The following is a 19,247-nucleotide window of genomic DNA, read 5'->3' as shown; positions in this document are numbered from 1 at the left end:
ATACACCAGAGGCGTTCAGCAGCAGACTAGACGAAGCAAAAGAAAGGACCAGTAATCTAGAAGTCAGGGCAGTGTAACTCACCCAAACAGCAGCAAAAAGAAAAAAGAATTTTAAAAAATGAAGATAGCTTAAGGGACCTATGCGACAACATCAAGCAGAATAACATTTGCATTATAGGGGTCCCAGAAGGAGAAGAGAGAAAGAAAGGGGCAGAAAACTTACTTGAAGACATAATGGCTGAAAACTTTCCTAACTTGGAAAGGAAACAGACATCCAGATCCAGGAAGCCCATAGAGTTCCAAATAAGATGAACCCCCAGAGATCCACACCAAGACATTATAATTAAAATGTCAAAAGTTAAAGAGAGCATCTTAAAAGCAGCTAGAGAAAAAAACAATGGTAACAAGATATGGCATATTTTTCAGCAGAAACTTCGCAGGCCTTGTGGTGCCTGGGTAAGTCAGTCGGTTAAGCGTCTGCCTTTGGCTCAGGTCACGATCCCAGGGTCCTGGGATCGAGCCCCACATTGGGCTCCCTGCTCAGTGGGGAGTCTGCTTCTCCCTCTGCCTGCCGCTCCCCCTACTTGCTCTCTCTGTCAAATAAATAAAATCTTAAAAAAAGAAAAAGAAAAAAAAACTTGCAGGCCAGAAGGAAATGTGGCACAATGTATCCCAAATGCCGAAAGATAACTTCAAACCAAGAATATTTTACATGGCAAGGTTATCATTCAGAATTGAAGGGGAGGTAAAGAGTTTTCCCCAGACAAAAGCTGAAGGAGTTGGTCACCAGTAAACCAGTCTTCCAGAAATGTTTAAGGGACTTGTTTAAGCTGAAAATAAAGGGCATTAATTAATAACAAGATAACACTGGAAAATATAAATCTCATTGGTAAAGGTAACTGTATAGTAAAAATAGTGGATAAATTATTTGTAAAGCTAATATGAAGGTTAAAAGATAAAAGTAATTTTAAGAAAACCTGTAACTACAATAATCAGTTAAGGGATACACAAAATAAAAAGTGACATCAAAAACAAAACATGGGGGTGTAAAAGTATAGAGTTTTAAGAATACATTTGAACTTAAGTTGATATCAAGTCAAAAGACTTTTTATATATAGGATGTTAAATGTGAGCCTCATAGTAATGACAAAGCAAAAACCTATTGTAGATATGCAAAACATAGAAAGAAATCTAAGCATAACTCTGAAGAAAGTGTTAACCACAGGGAAGAGAGCAAGAGAAGAAAGGAACAAAGAACAACAGACAGCCAGAAATCAATAATTACTTTAAATGTAAAAGGACTAAATTCTCCAATCAAGAGACAGAGTGGTTGAATAAACAACCACCAAAACACCACCAAAAAAAGACCGATCTATACGTTGCCTACAAGAGACTCACCTCAGATGTAAAGACAAACACAGACAGAAAGTGAAGAGATGTGAAAAGATGTTTCATGCAGATAGAACCCAAAAGAAAGCTGGGGTAGCTGTACCTATATCAGACAAACTAGACTTTTAAAAAAGACTGTAGTAAAAGACAAAGATAGGCATAGGCATTATATAATGATAAGGGGATCAATCCAACGATAGGATTATAACATTTGCATGTATTTATGCACCCAACATAGGAGCACATAAATAGTGTTTGCTTTACATAACAGACCTAAAGGGAGAAATTGACAGCAATATGATAATAGTAAGGGACTTTAATGCCCCACTTACATCACCCAAATAGGAAATCAATAAGGAAACATCAGCCTTAACACATTAGACTAGATGGACTTAATAGATACATACAGAACATTCCATCCAAAAGCAGCAGAGTACATATTCTTCTCAAATGCACATGGAACATTCTCCAAGATAGATCATATGTTACCCCACAAAACAAGTCTCAACAAACTTAAGAAAATTGAAATCAGGGGCGCCTGGGTGGCTCATTCAGAATTGAAGGAGAGGTAAAGAGTTTTCCCAGACAAACAAAAGCTGAAGGAGTTGGTCACCAGTAAACCAATCTTACAGAAATGTTTAACGGACTTCTTTAAGCTGAAAATACAGGGCATTAATAACATGATAACATTGGAAGATATAAACGAGACAGGAACACATCCCACATGAAAGAATAGGACAAAATCACAGCAAGAGGCCTAACTGAAATGGAGATAAGTAATATGCCTGATGGAGAATGTAAAGTACTGATCAGGGGTGCCTGGGTGGCTCAGTCGGTTAAGCGGCTGCCTTCGACTCAGGTCATGATCTTGGGGGGGTCCTGGGATCAAGCCCCATGTCCGGCTCTCTGCTCAGCGGAGAGTTTGCTTCTCCCTCTCCCTCTGCCTGCCTCTCTGCCTACTTGTGCTCTCTCTCTCACTGTCAAATAAATAAAATCTTAAAAAAAAAATTGAAATCATACCAAGCATCTTTTTTGACCACAGTGGTATGAAACTAGAAATCAATTACAAGAAGAAAACTAGAAAAATCACAAATATTTGGAGATTAAACAACATGCTACTTAACAACAGTGTGTCAATGAAGAAATCAATGGAGAAATTAAAAAAAAAAAAAAAACCACTTCTGGCACGCCTGGATGGCTCAGTCGGTTAAGCACCCAATTCTTGATCTCAGCTCAGGTCTTGATCTCAGGGTTGTGAGTTCAAGCCCGACGCTGGGCTCCACACTGGGTGTGGAACCTACTTAAATAAATTTTTTTAAAAAATTTTTTGAAAATACTTTGGGACAAATGAAAATGGAAATACAATTTGCCAAAGTCTATGGGAGGCAGCAAAAACAGTTCTAGGAGGGAAATTCATAGCATTATAGGCCTACCTTAAGAAACAAAGATCTCAAATAATTTGACTTTACACCTAAAAGAAAGAAAAAGAACAAACAAAGCCAAAGTTAGAAAGAAGTAAAGATCCGAGCAGAAATAAAAAGAGACTAAAAAAACAATAGAAATCGATGAAACTAAAAGATAAAATTGACAGCTTTAGCTAGACTCACCAAGAAGAAGAGAGAGCTCAAATAAATCAGAAATGAAAGAGAAGTTACAGCTGATACCACAGAAATACAAAGGATCATAAGAGACTACTATAAATACTTACACATCAACAAATAGGACAGCCTAGAAGAAATGGATAAATTTCTAGAAATACACAATTTCCAAGACTGAATAATAAATAGAAAATTTGAATAGATTGATTAGATAAGGAGATCAAAGCAGTCGTCAAAAACCTCCCAACAAAAGTCCAGGACCAAAAGGCTTCACAGATGAACTCTACCAGACATTTGAAGAGTTAATAATACCTGCCCTTCTTAAACTCTTCCAAAAAATGGAAGAGGAGGGAATGCTTCCAAACTCACTTTACAAGGCCAGCATTATCTTTTACCAGAACCACACAGGGGCATCACAAACAAAAAAATTGTAGGCCAGTATTCCTGATGAACACAGATGCAAAAATTGTCAACAAAATATTAGCAGACCCTTAACAATACATTAAAAGGATAATACACTATAATTGAGTGGGATTTATTCCAGGGATGCAAGGATGGTTTAACATTTGCAAATCAATGTAATATCCCCTGTTAACAAAATGAAGGATAAGAATCATATGGTCATCTCAATAGATGTACAAAATGCATTTGTCAAAATTCAACATCTATTTATGATAAGAACTCTGAATATGTGGGTATAGAGAAAACATTCATCAACATAATAAAGGCTATGGATGACAAGCCCAGAGCTAAGATCATACTGAAAGGTGAAAACTGAAAGCTTTTCCTCTAAGATTAGGAAAAAGACAAGGATGCCTGCCTACACTCAACACTTTTATTAAACATAGTATTGGAAATCCCTAGTCACAGCAGTTAAGCTAGAAATAAGAGCCGTCCAAATTGGAAAGAAGTAAAACTCATTATTTGCAGATGACATGCTTTTATATATAGAAAACCGCAAAGACTCTGCCATAAGACTACTAAAACTAATAAATGAATGCAGTAGAGTCACAGCACAGAAAATAAAAAAATCATGCATTTCTGTATGGTAACAACAAACTATCCAAAAGAGAAATTAAGAAAACAGTCCCATTTACAACTGTATCAAAAAGAATAAAATACCTAGGAATAAATTTAACCCAGGAGATGAGAAACCTGCACACTGAAAACTATAAAACATTGATGAAAGAAACTGAAGAAGACAAATAAATGGAAAGATACTCCATGCTCATGGTCTAGAAGAATATTCTTAAAATGTACATATTTCCCCAAGTAATCTACAGATTCAGTGCAATCCCTATCAAAACCCCAATGGTATTTTTCATGGAATTGGACAGTCCTAACATTTGTATGGACCAGAAAAGATCCTGAATAGCCAAAGCAATCTTGAGAAAGAAGAACAAAGGTGGAAGCATCACACTCCTGCTTTCAAACTATATTGAAGGAGGCAAGAATATACAGTGGGGAAAGGACTATCTCTTGAAAAAGTGGTATTTGGAAAACTGGATGGCCACATGCAAAAGAGTAAAACGAGGGTACTGTCATTTACCATACACAAAAATCAAAACGGATTAAAGACTTGAGTGTAAGACCTGAAACCATAGAACTCCATAGAAGAAAATATAGGTGGTGAGCTGTCTGACATCCATCTTGGCAATGATTTTTTGGATCTGACTCCAGTAGCAAAGGCAACAAAAGCAAAAATAAACAAGTAGAATTACATCAAACTAAAAAGCTTCTGCACAGCAAAGGTAGCCATCAACAAAACAAAAAGGCAACCTGCTGAATGGGAGAAAATAGTTGCAAATCATATATCTGATAAGGGGTTTATATCCAAAATATATAAAGAACTCTTAAAACTCAATAGCCAAAAAAAAAAATCAGTTTTAATAAAAAAATGGGCAGAGAGGATCTGAATAGATATTTTTTCAAAGAAGACATACAGATGGCACCCATCTGTGAAAAGATGCTCAGTATCCCTAATCATCAGGGAAATGCAAATCAAAACCACAATGAGATATCACCTCACACCTGTTAGAATGGCTAAATATATACATAATGGGATAGTGCTTAGGCATAAAAAAGATCTTGCCATTTGTGACAACGTGGATGGGCCGTGAGCATGTTATGCTAATGAAGTAAGTCAAGCAGAGACAGTACTATATGATCTCACTTAAAATTGGAATCAAAGCAAAGATGAACAAAAAACTCATAGAAGGTGGTTGCCAGGGGATGGGTGAAATGGGTTAAACGGGTCAAAGAGGAACAAACTTCAGTCATGGGGAGGTAATATATAGCATGGTGACAGTGGTCAGTAATATTGTGCACATTCTAAAGTCAAGAGAGTAAATCTTAAAAGTTCTCATCACAAGAAAACAAAATTTGTATGGTGACAGATGGTAACTAGACTTCATTTTGCAATGTATACAAATGTCAAAATATTGTACACGTGAAGCTAATAAGTTATATGTCAATTATACCTCAGTTAACAATACATGTTGTGTAGTTGGTTTGTCACAGTGGCAGAAATCCTATTGGAAAGGGGAGGACAAAACTTTGTCTCTTCTTATTGATGGAATAAGTAAAATTTACTGAAATTACAAATTTAATTTGACAAATTTCAGAGTATTTCTTCGCTTTATCATCCTAATATTTTATTGAAAATCTTACCTAGAATTTCCTGATTATTGTTACTATGCTTACTAAACTATAGAACTTTTGAAAATGAGAATGGTCCTGTCCTTTGCATATATGGTAGGCACACAGAATAATTGTTCATTTGACTTAGCTATATTAGGGAGAAGTTTGCTTTAATAGTTTCACATTTGTCCAGGGAGGATGTATCTCTGATAGTTTGTTGCTATTTTTTTCCTCTTCTTTCATCACTTTTGTCTCTCCCTTTTACGTTTTCTGTGGTCTTAGTTCAGCAGTAACAACAGATTTTAAAATCTTGATTGATATTAAAGACACAGTCAAAATTTTGATTAAAAATTAATTTGTAGGCAAGTCAGCCTTGCAGTAAACCAGAAACATGGCCCAACCACAGAGTGTATTATTTTAAAGACAGAAGGTGCTTTAGAGATTACTTTATTTAAGGGGGTGGCTACTTTATTTAAGGGGGCGGCTACTTTATTTAAGGGGGCGGCTGCCGCTGCCCCACCCCCCTCCCCAGCAGTTAGGTAATTTGTATAAAATCTCTTATTTCAGTGCCTGAGCTTAGAATCCAGGTCTTTTTGGTTCATAGTTTATTGATTTTTCCAACTATAATGCATGGTTGAATACTGATGTTCACTGATACCAGATGTCATGGGTACATGTAAGAAATTCATTAGATGATTTTTTTCTTTTAAAATCAACTGCAAAGATGAGATAAGTAGTTTTGATTTTCAGTAAGAACTGGGCCATAGTATTCTGTGACAGTTGGGCTCTCTTCTCCATTGTAAATAGTATTCTGTCTCTTTTTTAGAAGAGTTTTTGCCTCTTCTAGTGTTACATTTTTAACAGGTGGTAGACACTCCACTGAAGAACATATTCAGAAAAAAGATGTTACCAAAAGACTAGGGTGGAGCTTGGACAATTCAAATGCAGTTCTTGTCTACAGTTGTAAAGGAGATAATTTTAAACTTTGGATTGTTTAATTTTTTTAATTGGTATACAAATCTGGCTTTATAAAAGTTTAAAAGTTTTTTTTTTAATTCTTTTGCCATGGATTCTTACATTTTTAGCTATGAAATAGCACTGCCAAACACTGCTGGAAAAGAAGACAAAGGGCAAGTCATTTGGAAAATTGGGAATTTATAGAGTTCTGTGAAATGGCCAGACATGGGGAGAAAACACAGAAATAATAATTTTCTTATCAATACTTAGTAACTAATTAGAAAATAGAAGGGGGAAAGATTAGATTCAAAATAGCAACAAAAAGTATGAAATACCTGGGAAGCTACTAAAGAAATGTTTAGGGGTGCCTGGGTGGCTCAGTTGGTTAAGCGTCCGACTCTTGATTTCAGCTCACATCATAATCTCAGGGTTGTGAGATCGAGCCCCGTGTCAGGCTAGATTCTCTTTCTCTCTCATCCTCTCTCCCACTCCCCCCTAAAAAAAAAGAAAAAAAGAAATGTGTACTAATCTTGTGAGAAGAAACCTACAAAATTATTGGGCCACAAGATCTGAAACCTGGAAAGAGATACTATCAACCTAAGAACAATAAAAACTTAAGATGTTGTGGCGCCTGTCTGGCTCGGTTAGTGGAGCATGGAACTCTTGATCTTGGGGTTTTGAGTTTGAGCCTCATACTGAGTGTAGAGATTGCTTAAAAATAAAATCTTTAAAAAAAAAAAAAAAACTTACAAAGATGTTAACTTATTCTAAATTAATGTATGGGTGTAGTATGAGTTCCATAAAAATTTTAGTGGATTTTGTTCTTTATTTATTGTAATTGAAAACTATTTCTAAACATTAGGTGCATATTAGAATCACTTGGGGAGCTTTAAAATATTCCAGTGTCCAGGGGCATCTGGGTGGCTCAGTCAGTTAAGCGTCCAGCTCTTGGTTTTGACTCAGGTCTTGATCTCAGAGTCCTGAGATCAAACCCTATGTTGGGCTCCCTGCTTCCCTCTGCCCCTCCCCCCCACTGATGTTCTCTCTCTTTTTCTCTCTCTAAAATATCTCTTTTAAAAATTAAAAATTAAAAAATTAAATAAAATAAATATTCCAGTTTCCAGCCATATCTTCCATTCCCCAGACTAATAAAATCAGAATATTTTATTTTGGGAGAGGGACCTAGGGATCAGTATTTCTGTAACCCTTATGTTTATCATCAGAGTCCATTGGCTTCCATTTTGGTTTTTGACTTTCCATTTTAAGCAATTCAAATTATGTGTAGTAATATTTTGTAACTTTTTATTATTTCTTAGAGATCTGTAAAACAAAAAGGAAAATTACTAAAAAATAGAATAAAATTTATTCTAGCTTGTAATTACATCTGGCTTCATAGGATATATATAAATCTACAATACAGGATCTTAATGACCTTGCTTTTCTATATTTTGAAGCAGTTCACTATTTCAGTGTCCTAAGAATTATTTAACCAAAAAGAAAAATATGGAAGAGTAATGCAGTTGCCTAGAAGGATGATACAAGGATGAAATAAATCATCACTATTGCACCATCTTTCAGTTTTATTATGGCATTGCCCAGAGTACTGCATCATCTTTCAAAAAGATACAAAAACTGTTTGTTGCTTTAAGCCTTCATTTAACATATTTGAGAATTTAGATTTTTTTTTATTCTACATTTTCCATCTTTAGCTGCAAAGAAAAAAAATCAGAAAAGGTAGACTTTTTTTTTTTTTTTTAAGATTTTATTTATTTATTCATGAGAGACAGAGGCAGAGGGAGAAGCAATCTCCCCACAGAGCAGAGTCCGATGGAGGACTCGATCCCAAGACTCTGGGATCATGACCCGAGCTGAAGGCAGACGCTTAACTGACCGAGCCACCCAGGTGTCCCAAAAGGTAGACATTTCAGAACTACCAGACAAGTCAGAAGATGAGTATAAAGAAACAGCAACACTTAAACCAATAATTTTGGTGAGTCATTATGGGTGAAATCTCAGACTGAGTGTTCAGATGATATTCTAGATGAGTTTTCTCAAACTCAGAATCATTAAACAGTACTCCTAAAGATGGAAATGAATATATTACAGATTCATGCATGATAGCTTATAAACAGTGTTGCATTCAAAGGATGCTGGTTTTTTGGATATATATACCTTCAATAATAGAGAAATGTGGAATAAGAAATTTACTATGTTTAATTATAAAGATAGTTCTTAAAATCATTTTTAACTATTCCTTTATTTCTATAAATTAGTTATAAAATGGCTTAAAATATTAAAAATAGGTATTTTGGACTCAGTAAATTGGGATGGCTATTTTTTCTGGTATACTGAAAGCTCTCCTGTGGTTCCAATGTACAGCTAAGGTTGAGAACCGCTGTTCTAAGTAGACTTCATCTGAACAAATAAACAGATTAAGTAAGACTTTTTTAAAAGGTTAAGTAATGGGGATAGCCTAGAGTAGTCCTACGAGATGCATGGTACTCACATAAAAATTAGAAAACAGGTTAATAGATTTGACTGAACAGCCCAGAATCAGGTATCAGAATATATAAAAGTTTAATATAAAGAAAGTGTTGTAAATCTGTAGATTAGATTAATACCATTAATAAGTGCTATCACTTATTTACTACTTGCTGAATGTTTTTGTATGCATTATCATTTAATCCGCTTCCTGACATCGCTGTTGCTATTATTATTCCCATTTACGAGGAAACCTGAGGTCACACAGTATTTGGTGAATCTGAAGCATTTGGTTAGCTCTTTTAGAATGCAAATATTTTAAAAAAATGAATTTTTACCTATGTCAATAACTTTCAGGTGGATAAAAATTAAATGTAAAGTTCATATCCTAAATATAGACAACAAATACAGGTATACCCTACCCCACTTTTTGAACTTTGCATTACACAACTCACTTTTATGAAAGACCTACATTAGTAGCTGTTTTCGCTAGCTGAAAGAAACCCAAAGAACATTTTTTACTTTTATGGAAAAAGGTGAAATAAGTGAAGATAGTTGGCTGTTTTGGGGCACCTGGCTGGCTCAGTCAGTAGAGCATGCGACACTTGATCTCGGGGTTATGAGTTTGAGCCCTACACTGGGTGTAGAGATTACTTAAAAATATATATAAAAAAAGAAAACAGTGTTTGTTTTGCAGCGAGCCATTACAGAGGCAGTACATAACCTGGGCAAGCAAGAGTGGCACCACCGAGCTCCTTTCCTGGAACTCAGCATCTCCACATCAAGCTGCCATAGTTTTGAACTGTGTCTTTGATAAATCATCTGTGTTTTATCTTGATTTATTTTTGTATATCTGTTAACAAGATGTGTCCTAAGGAATCAGAAAAGCCTAAAGTGGGAGGGGGGGTTCGATCTGGGAACACTCAAAAATTTTTCCATGTAAATTAATGGGAATTGCTTTTTTGCTTTAAGCCTTTTCGGCTTACAAAAGTTTTCCTAGGAATGCTCTACTTTGAGATAGCTGAGGAAGCCTGTAGGTGTATCTGATATCTGGATAAGGAGAGCTTAGGAGTAATGGAAGAAAAATCACAAAGGAATGTATCAGTAAGTTTAACTACTTAAGAGATAAAACTGCCCCTATGTCAAACTCCATAAAATTACCGCTTAATATACTAGGAAAAGCAAAGAAATAAAGTTTTTAGCCTTTATGTGTAAAACACTCTCATACAAATTAGTAACCCCTAAATGTACGAGCTTAGAAATACAGGTGGTTAATAAGCACATTAGAAAGTAGTGGCCTTGGGGCACCTGGGGGGCTCAGTCATTAAGCGTTTGCCTTTGGCTCAGGTCATGATCCCAGGGTCCTGGGATCGGGCCCCGCATAGGGCTCCCTGCTTGACAGGAGGCCTGCTTCTCCCTGTCCCCCTCCCCCTGCTTGTGTTCCTGCTCTCGCTGTGTCTCTCTCTGTCAAATAAATAAATAAAATCTTCAATAAATAAATAAAGTGGTGGCCTTCAGTAGGTAGCTATGCAATAAAAATTTTAATTAAACTAAAAGTACTGTATTGTTCTTTGCTGTCTTAGGGGCCTTTGTCCGTAATATTAGTTCCTTTGTATGGCTGACTCCCCATCCTTTAAGACTCCGTGTATAGTACCATCTCAGTGAGGCCTTTTTGAACTGCTCAGTAAATGAGTTTTTCCATGCATCTTGACACCCTGCCGATTTCTTTCATTGGACTTCACGTTTCGTAATCACCTATTTGTTTACTTACCTTCTTTCTCCTTCAGTAGACTATGCTCTAAGAGGAAAAGAATGTGAATGCCATCTAAAAAGCATTCAATAAATGTTGAATAAATAAAGTAAATGAATAAAATGAGATACCGTTTTTGAAATCTTACCTTGTTACTGACGTTTTTAAAGAAAAATATGTGAGACAAGATGGGATGGGTACAGTCATTGTGCTGCTTGGTAAACTGGTGTTACCTTTCAGAATGGAAATTTTGTAAAAGGTAGCAGGAGCCTTAAAATTCATGTCTCTTGACCCAGTAATTTTACTTCTTGGAAACTGCTCTAAAGAAGGCATCTCTGCCAGAAGATGCAGAAGCTTTCTTCCTAGCTCTTCGTATAGTCACTGGTATTCCTTCCTAAGAAAAGTAGACAAATTTAATTGGGCCTTGTCTTAACAGTTGTCTTCTGCTTCCTCTTTCTGTGCCCTTCAGTGAGTAAGTTATGCAAAGGACTCACTCCTTGGCTAGGCTGAGTAATCTTTAATATTCTCACAAAAGTCTTTAAGAGTTCTTACTGCTTGGGGCACCTCAGTGTGCTGGTGGTGAATTTGGATTTGGGTTTTGGGGGAGGGCAGAGGCCCTGTTGAGGCCCTGAGCCAAAGTGTAAGTACCCTAATCCAGTTTACCAGAGAACCTGGCTTTGGGGTATCTAGCAGTAATCCAGCTAAAAGTGGTACTTCGATTTCCCTTTTGGTAATTTCCCCCCCATTCTCCCATTCTCTGTGCTGTTCCTGCTGGACACCCAACTGTATCGTGCACGCGCGCATGTGTGTAAGGCATTTGTGTATTCCTGGGTTTTTTAGCTCAGTGCTTTCCTTCATCATGTCAGACACATACAGAAAATATTTTAGGACCAACAGGGATAATGGAAAGGTCTTAAGTTCTTCATGCTCATTGTTTTTCCACTATAGGTCACAATCCATTAGTGAAATCAATCAAATGGGCTGCGACTATCATTAAAATAAATGAAGATAATAGAATAAATTATTTATAGTGAAAAAATTATATGAGTATGTATTTATAACCTTGCAGTACTTTTTATGTGGGTCACTGTCAAACTTTGAAAGCTATTGTGTTCTAGCCAAATACCAATTAATGATGCCTAAGCTTCTCTTTTGTTGCATCATCCTTAAATGGGGCAAGATTTATGAAAAGAGATTCAGGCTTAGTATATTGCAAAATTTGAAGAATGAAACATTCAAGGACTGGCTAAATAAATCATGATGATCTGTCATTTCCGGTTAGTTGCTCAAGTTAGTATTCTCTTTCTTTTTTCTTCGTAGGTTTTGCAGTGAAGGTCCAAAGGTTAGCAACAGCTTTCTCAGTTCTTGTAGAGTCAGTGGAGCCGTAAGGTAAGGAATGTGCCATAATATACCCGGGAACAGCACCGAGGAATCAGATTGGAGCCTCAGTTCTGTGACAGCCTTGGGCATAGTGCTTAACTTTTTATCTGTTTACTCATCTATAAAATGGAGCTGATATGCATATCTGTTTAAGGTTGCCGTGAATATACCGTATTGCATTCAGAGTGCTCAGCTGGTTGCTGGACTCCCAATGAGTAGAATTACTTCCAAGCTGTTTTGCCTTGAACATTATTGAATCTCTTTCTTTGTGCCTTAGTTTCTCCTTCAGCTCACGTTTCAGCGAATATTACTAGATGCTGCTTTGGAAGGTGTAAAAATTTCTCTAATTACCTCACAGGAATTTGAGAGCATTAAAATCAGAAGATAATGTGAAAAGTACTGCACAAATTTAGATGGTATTAATTCCAGTAGTAGCAGTCATAGGAAACTGTTTGCATTGTATATGAGCTGATTAATAACTCTATGTCCAAAGCAGTAGAATCTGCAGTTGATTTAGATGGGAATAAATAGGTACTCTCAGTTCTCTAAAAGTGCCAACCTCTTTCTGCCTTAGGACCTTTGCAGTTATTCCTTTGGTTTGAAATATACTTCTCTGTCTCCACACCTCATGTCTGTCTGTCTGGTTCCTCCTTATCAGCTGAAATCATACCACTTTAGAAAGGCCTTCTTTGACCATCCAGTCTGAATAGCTTCCCGGTTGGTTTTTTAAAAATCACTTTAACCATAACATTGATTTACAAGCTGGTTCTCAATTTTGTTTTCTGTTTCATTCCTCACCAACTAGGATGTAAACCTTAAGGAGCAGGGACCTTGCCTGTGTTATATATATTTTTTTTCTCCTGCACTTAGATCAGTGCCTAACAAAATATTTGTTGAATGTTTGAAGATAGTGTAAAGTATGAAAAATTATCCATAATTGTACTTCTCAGAGATAAATAACAATTATTGATAATTATGGTATATAGTTTTCTAATTTTATTTTCTCTGTGTGTGCTTACATATTTACAAGTGTCTGTGATTATATGTTTATACCTTTCATTGAGTCTACAGATGAATATGTTTTACTATATTTTGTGTCTATGAAATAGGGATGTCATATAATCAGGGGTATGCCATGATGTATTTGGCAGCATTTTTCATTTTCAGTGGCACATAAAATGAAGATGTGTCTTAAAATCTGTAGCATCTTAAATTTGATGAAACGCAGTATATATTTGAAACAAATGAGATCATGTTCAGCTGTTTCCCCACCTAAATATCTTGAACATTTTCCAATATCACTGTGTTTAGATCTATCACATTATTAACAGATATCTAGTATATTATTATGGGTGTATCATAAATTGTTCAACCAGTTCCTCTTGGTGGACATTGGAGCTTTTCCAGTTTTGTGTGTGTGTTACGAACAGTGCTGTGTTGGATATCCTTGCACATATCTTTATGTGCTTGGGAATTTCTTTTGATAAAATCCCTAGATCAGTGAATACACATATTTTCTATAGTGTATGAGGGTGCCTGTTTCCCTATATCCCTCAGTAGTACTGCATCTTAGGAAATTTTTTAAATTTTTATTAATCTGAAAGTGAAAAAATACCCTTAATGTTGTATCATCATTTCTTTAATTATGCATGAGATTGAGCCTCTTTTCGTGTTTATGAGCTGTTTTTATTTCCTCTTCTGTGATGCGCTGTGAATAGGACAATAAACCTTTAATTGGCTGGCACATTTGCTGTTATTAGAAAAGAAGTCATCACAGTTTGGAGCCATGCATTATATAATTTCTTGGGAACAACTTTCAGGGCAGAGCCTACCCTTGTGGAGAGCAAGAGGGCTTCATAAGGACCCAAGACTGGAGGAGACAAAATTCAGGAATAATCAGAACCTTTACAGTGGAGGCCAAGAAGGGGTACAGTATCATCAGTTTATGAGCTGAATACTGGAATTTAGACTATGCTCTTAAAGACTTTAAATGTTCCTCTTCTCTTTACTGTGACTTGGTTGTGGTAGTATTAGGTTAGTAGATCTGAAATAGGGCACAACTCAAGGACTTGAGTGAAGTCACTATTGGATCTAGAGATTAAATCTATGATCATTTAAGAGTAGATTAATCGAGTTTTTTGCACAATATCAAAATGTTCTTGTCAACATTTTTGATCACCTTTGCTGTGCCGGAGGGTGTCAGTTTCAAAGATAGGTATCAGATGGTCTCTGTCTTTTAGGTTCCATTGCAGCCTTTGAAGAAGACAGATGTCAATCCTTTGGTAAGAATGAAGCCAGAAGGTACATGGAATGTAAAGAGCACAGAGGAAGGTGTTTAGTCTAAGAGTTTAAGGAAGACTTCTGGCTTCAATATGATAACCTAAACTGAGTCCTGAAGGATCAGAAAGAGTTAGCTTTGAGTAGTAACTACTGAAGGATACAACAGCATGAGAGAGGGCGTGCATGGATGAAATGGACTATAAGTAGCAGAGTTTTCTTAGAACATAAAGTTTGAGGTTAAGAGTGACTAAAGAGTCTGGGAAGGTAAGCAAGAACCAGATCATGGGGGCGCATGGGTGGTTCAGTCAGTTAAATATCTGCCTTCGGCTCAAGTCATGACCCAAGTGTCCTAGGGTCTAGTTCCGCATCTGGCTCGCCCTCTGCCATTCCCCCTGCTTGTGCTGCTCTCTTTCTCACTCTCTCCCCCTCTCTCCCCCTCTCTCATTCTCTCTCTGTGTCAAGTAAATAAATAAAATCTTTTTAAAAAAAAAACAAAAGAACCAGATAATAAACAGCCTTGTATGCTATGCTAAAAATTCTGCATTTTGTAGATAAAGGGGAGTTCTTTTGAATAATGACATGGTGAGATTTGCGTTTGAAAAATCACTGCCTGAAGATTGATTTAGAGGGTAAGACCAAAGGCAAGGAGACAGTTCTGGTAATCCAGGTGAGAGGATTAAGGCTTTAGCTCAATGGAAGTAGCTTACCAGGAAAATCATTAACTTGTCTTGGTTTTTACGGAATTTCACCCTCTTCTTTAGAGGTTAAATTTCCTGGGAACTGAGATGATTATTTTGCAGAGGTGACTTATATTCAATGTCCAGTTGTTTATTCCTTTATGTCTGTAAGAAGTTTATACTTTCATAAATACCTACTTAACAAGTATAGGTCTGTATGGAGATGGTTAACAAGTGTTTTTGATGATTACACAAAGTAGGAGATGTTAATAACCCTTTTGGTATAGTAAGGTATATTAGATTAAATTTAGGTTATATAATTTTAATTTATGAATTTATAATTTCTATGTGCTAATTTCTTTCTTTTTTTTTTAAGGCTACTAGCAAAAGATGGTGGATCGCTTGGCAAACAGTGAAGCAAATACTAGACGTATAAATATAGTAGAAAATTGTTTTGGAGCAGCTGGTCAACCCTTAACTATACCTGGAAGGGTTCTTATTGGAGAAGGAGTATTGACTAAGTTGTGCAGAAAGAAGCCCAAAGCAAGGCAGTTTTTCTTATTTAATGATATTCTTGTATATGGCAATATTGTCATCCAGAAGAAAAAATACAACAAACAGCATATCATTCCCCTGGAAAATGTGACTATTGATTCCATCAAAGACGAGGGAGACTTGAGAAATGGATGGCTTATCAAGACACCAACTAAATCATTTGCAGTTTATGCTGCCACTGCCACTGAGAAATCTGAATGGATGAATCACATAAATAAATGTGTTACTGATTTACTCTCCAAAAGTGGGAAGACACCCAGTAATGAACATGCTGCTGTCTGGGTTCCTGACTCTGAGGCAACTGTATGTATGCGTTGCCAGAAAGCAAAATTCACACCTGTTAATCGTCACCATTGCCGCAAATGTGGTTTTGTTGTCTGTGGGCCCTGCTCTGAAAAGAGATTTCTTCTTCCAAGCCAGTCCTCTAAGCCTGTGCGGATTTGTGACTTCTGCTATGACCTGCTTTCTACAGGGGACCTGGCCACGTGCCAGCCTACTAGATCGGACTCTTACAGTCAGTCATTGAAGTCTCCTTTAAATGATGTATCTGATGATGATGATGATGATGATAGCAGTGACTAAGGACATGTTTTGAAATATTTAATTGGGTGTGACTACCTGAGAAATCAGCTCTGGGGGGAATGTAAAATTCTGAGCTTTCTCTCAGTTTTGCTCTAGCCGTGAATTTGCCTGAGAAACTTTTAACCTATGTGCCTCAATATATCCTATAGAAAATAGGTCCTGTCATTGTGTCCTCACCCCCATCCCCACCCAACTCCCCGCTCTTCTACAGGGATAGATTATTGGCAAGTATATCAGATAAATGTTGGTTTCTTATTCTTGTTTAATTTTAGATTATTTTGTTGGAAGGTTGGGAAAAGATGTTTATTTAACAGATCATGTACTACATTGTTGTTTACTATATGTTCTGTTATATGGAAAAACTAAAAGCAAAAAATGGGAAAAGGAGTATAATGCGGTTAGCTAGTATTATTACCTTTTTCCTAACCATCCTATCTAATAGTTAAGACACCAGTAACAAAACATGATTTGAAAATATTTTGTCTGGCTGTTTCATATACCAAGTGGTGCCTTATCATAGTAGCACTGTTACGTGAAATTAGCCCCTACCTTCTCACTTTTAGTTTGTTTTGAAAATACACTGGTGCTCTATGAGGTGATAAAATGAGCATTTATGAATGGGTGTAATTTAAAAATACTTCTCATCTTCCAGCTACAAATAACTAAATTTAGAGCTTCTTCATTCTATAGGGATAAATATTTTTCCATAAAATAGTTGTGATTATATTTTTATGTTTTATAGGTACCAAATTATAATTGTTAAATATATATTTTAAATCTGTTAGGTTTTCATTCTTAAGAATTTGGTTTGAAATTTATCAAATACAGAATTGTCACATTTCATTAGTTTCTATTTTAGTAAAATGTATTTGTACGTATAAATTCATCTGCTTTAACATTACTTCTAGAATGAAAAATCTTATAAAACCTTTGAAATTAAACAAACTCTTAAAAAAAAATCCCATGATAGAGCACAGATCTACTTAGGCTGAAGACTTGGAAGAAATAATGTGTAAGAATGGTCAAGACCAGTTAAGTTTGACTAGACTTTATATTGGTGGAAGTATTGTCTATTTCAGTGTGAAACTATCTTGAATTTGCAAATATAGTGTTATATTTTATGAAGTTTTGTAAAGTCCCAAACAATATTTCTATTTTTGTAAAACAATTGTATGTTTAATCTGTTTCTGAAATCCTTTTGCAATCTGTAGAAATAGAGTAGCAATTGATCTTTCTAAATTGTGAACTTTATTGAGTCAGTGATTGCTTTTGAGAATTGGTAATTTTTCACTCTTTGCTTTTGAGGCAGCCATTTAGGTTGAAAGTGTATTTATCATATAAAACTTGATGCATTTTGCACTATTCTCTCCATTTGTATGCTGCAAATAACTACAGTCTTTCAAATATGAAAAAATCAGCCTAAAGTTTGTTATAAATTCCAAACTTTTTTGTTTTTAAACATTTAAATCTGGATATATTGCGAATGTCATGAGTTTTGATTCAGTAATGTGATGGAGAATTTTGGGGTTTGCTTACGGCACTAATTTTACTGTTAAATTGTGAAGGTAGATATATAGATTTCCCTGTAGGAAATGTGAAACAAAGACACAACAGTTTTTTTGTTTGTCTTAATATCAGATGGACATTTATTTCCAAGCAATATATACATATAATTAATCAACATATCTCAAAATGACCATGAAACCTGAGAAGTGCTAATGGAGACTTGCTGGTACATAGGAACCTAGCAAATTCAAGAACCAAGGGGAAATGTTCTGGGATGACATTTGCATTGTCAACGTCTGTTGACTCTGTTTTTACAATAAAAAATATTTTACAACTTAACTCTGTGCATATTGTGACTTGAAGATTTTTTCCCCCCTTTTTAAGGTAATGGAGGTATTATGCATATTTTGCTTCTTTCAATAGCTGTAAGGTGCCTTTTATGTGCCAGGCATTGTTCTAAGCACTAAGGGGCAGAGCAGTAAACAAAATTTCCTTTCTCTTCATGGAATATATATGCAGATAGATTCCAAGATGTGTTTTCTTCCAGAATGTGTTCTGTAATTTTAAAAGCTTTTCTAAATCTTAGTTATATGTAAACCTGAAATGATTTTGGTGCCTGTTTTTTATGCCATTCCACTTGAGTGAAATGGACTATACTGGACCTGCAGTACGTTAACCAAATTGGTAACTGTTGATGTAAAGGAAGCAAGATTCTGTAGATACCAAGAGAAAATACTAAATTGAATACACCTTAATACAGGAATTCATACCTTTGGGTCAAGTGCATAAAATGTCCATAGTTAATATAAAGTCATTTGTTTATATATCTTTATCACCTTTATGCTGAAATTCTTATAAATAGGTGGCATTCAGTTGTATACATAATCATTCTTGAAAGGTCCCAGGACCTTAGCCACACTCTTTTCTCTCAGATATGCTAATTTTGTTCTCAAATATAGGTTGTAGCTTTAAAGAGTATAGTGGCGATTATTTACATATCCACATGTATTAGATTGCTATACATTTTACAAAAATAAAATTTCATAGTCAAGTCTAGGATTAAAATACATGAAATATTTATTGATAGTAATTGTAAGGCTTTCCTTTAAAACTAAGTTATTTTAGATCATTCAACATTTATTAACTATAATGTCAGGCTCCATAGATTTGGTGTTGAGTGTTCTAAACTTTTTAAAGGTACGTATCTGTAAAGGTTATTATCAATGGCATTCACTTAAATCAAAATTTCTTAAAAATTGCTTTGTACTCGGGGCTCCTGGGTAGCTCAGTTGGTTAAGCATCCAACTCTTGGTTCAGCTCGCATCGATCAGGGAGTCTGCTTAAAGATTCCCTCTCTCTGCCCCCGTCTCGCTTATTTGCTCTAAAATAAATCTTTAAAAAGAATTACCTTGTACTTGGCATCTACACTAATTGAAATATTTTTCTTACAAC

General features: G+C 35.7%; 1 protein-coding gene across 5 annotated transcripts in view; it reads left to right on the top strand.

Moving 5' to 3' along the window:
- PLEKHF2 (pleckstrin homology and FYVE domain containing 2) overlaps nt 1-18,222 on the top strand; it is a 29,225-nt gene extending 11,003 nt beyond the window's left edge. The window contains exons 2-4 of one of the 5 annotated variants that reach the window (XM_027621895.2): nt 12,136-12,157; nt 14,016-14,122; nt 15,529-18,222. In XM_027621895.2, the coding sequence (XP_027477696.2) occupies nt 15,543-16,289 (747 nt within the window). In that variant the 5' untranslated portion in view covers nt 12,136-12,157; nt 14,016-14,122; nt 15,529-15,542 and the 3' untranslated portion in view covers nt 16,290-18,222. Of the gene's footprint in view, nt 1-12,135; nt 12,205-14,015; nt 14,123-15,528 lie in introns of all 5 variants that reach the window. The other 4 variants (XM_027621877.2, XM_027621903.2, XM_027621869.2 and 1 more) reach the window with 4 other exon arrangements.
- Nucleotides 18,223-19,247: the final 1,025 nt, after the last annotated feature.

This window comes from Zalophus californianus, chromosome 4 (genome assembly GCF_009762305.2).
Source record: "Zalophus californianus isolate mZalCal1 chromosome 4, mZalCal1.pri.v2, whole genome shotgun sequence".
Taxonomy (NCBI): domain Eukaryota; kingdom Metazoa; phylum Chordata; class Mammalia; order Carnivora; family Otariidae; genus Zalophus; species Zalophus californianus.
This window is presented reverse-complemented; position numbering and strand designations above follow the sequence as displayed.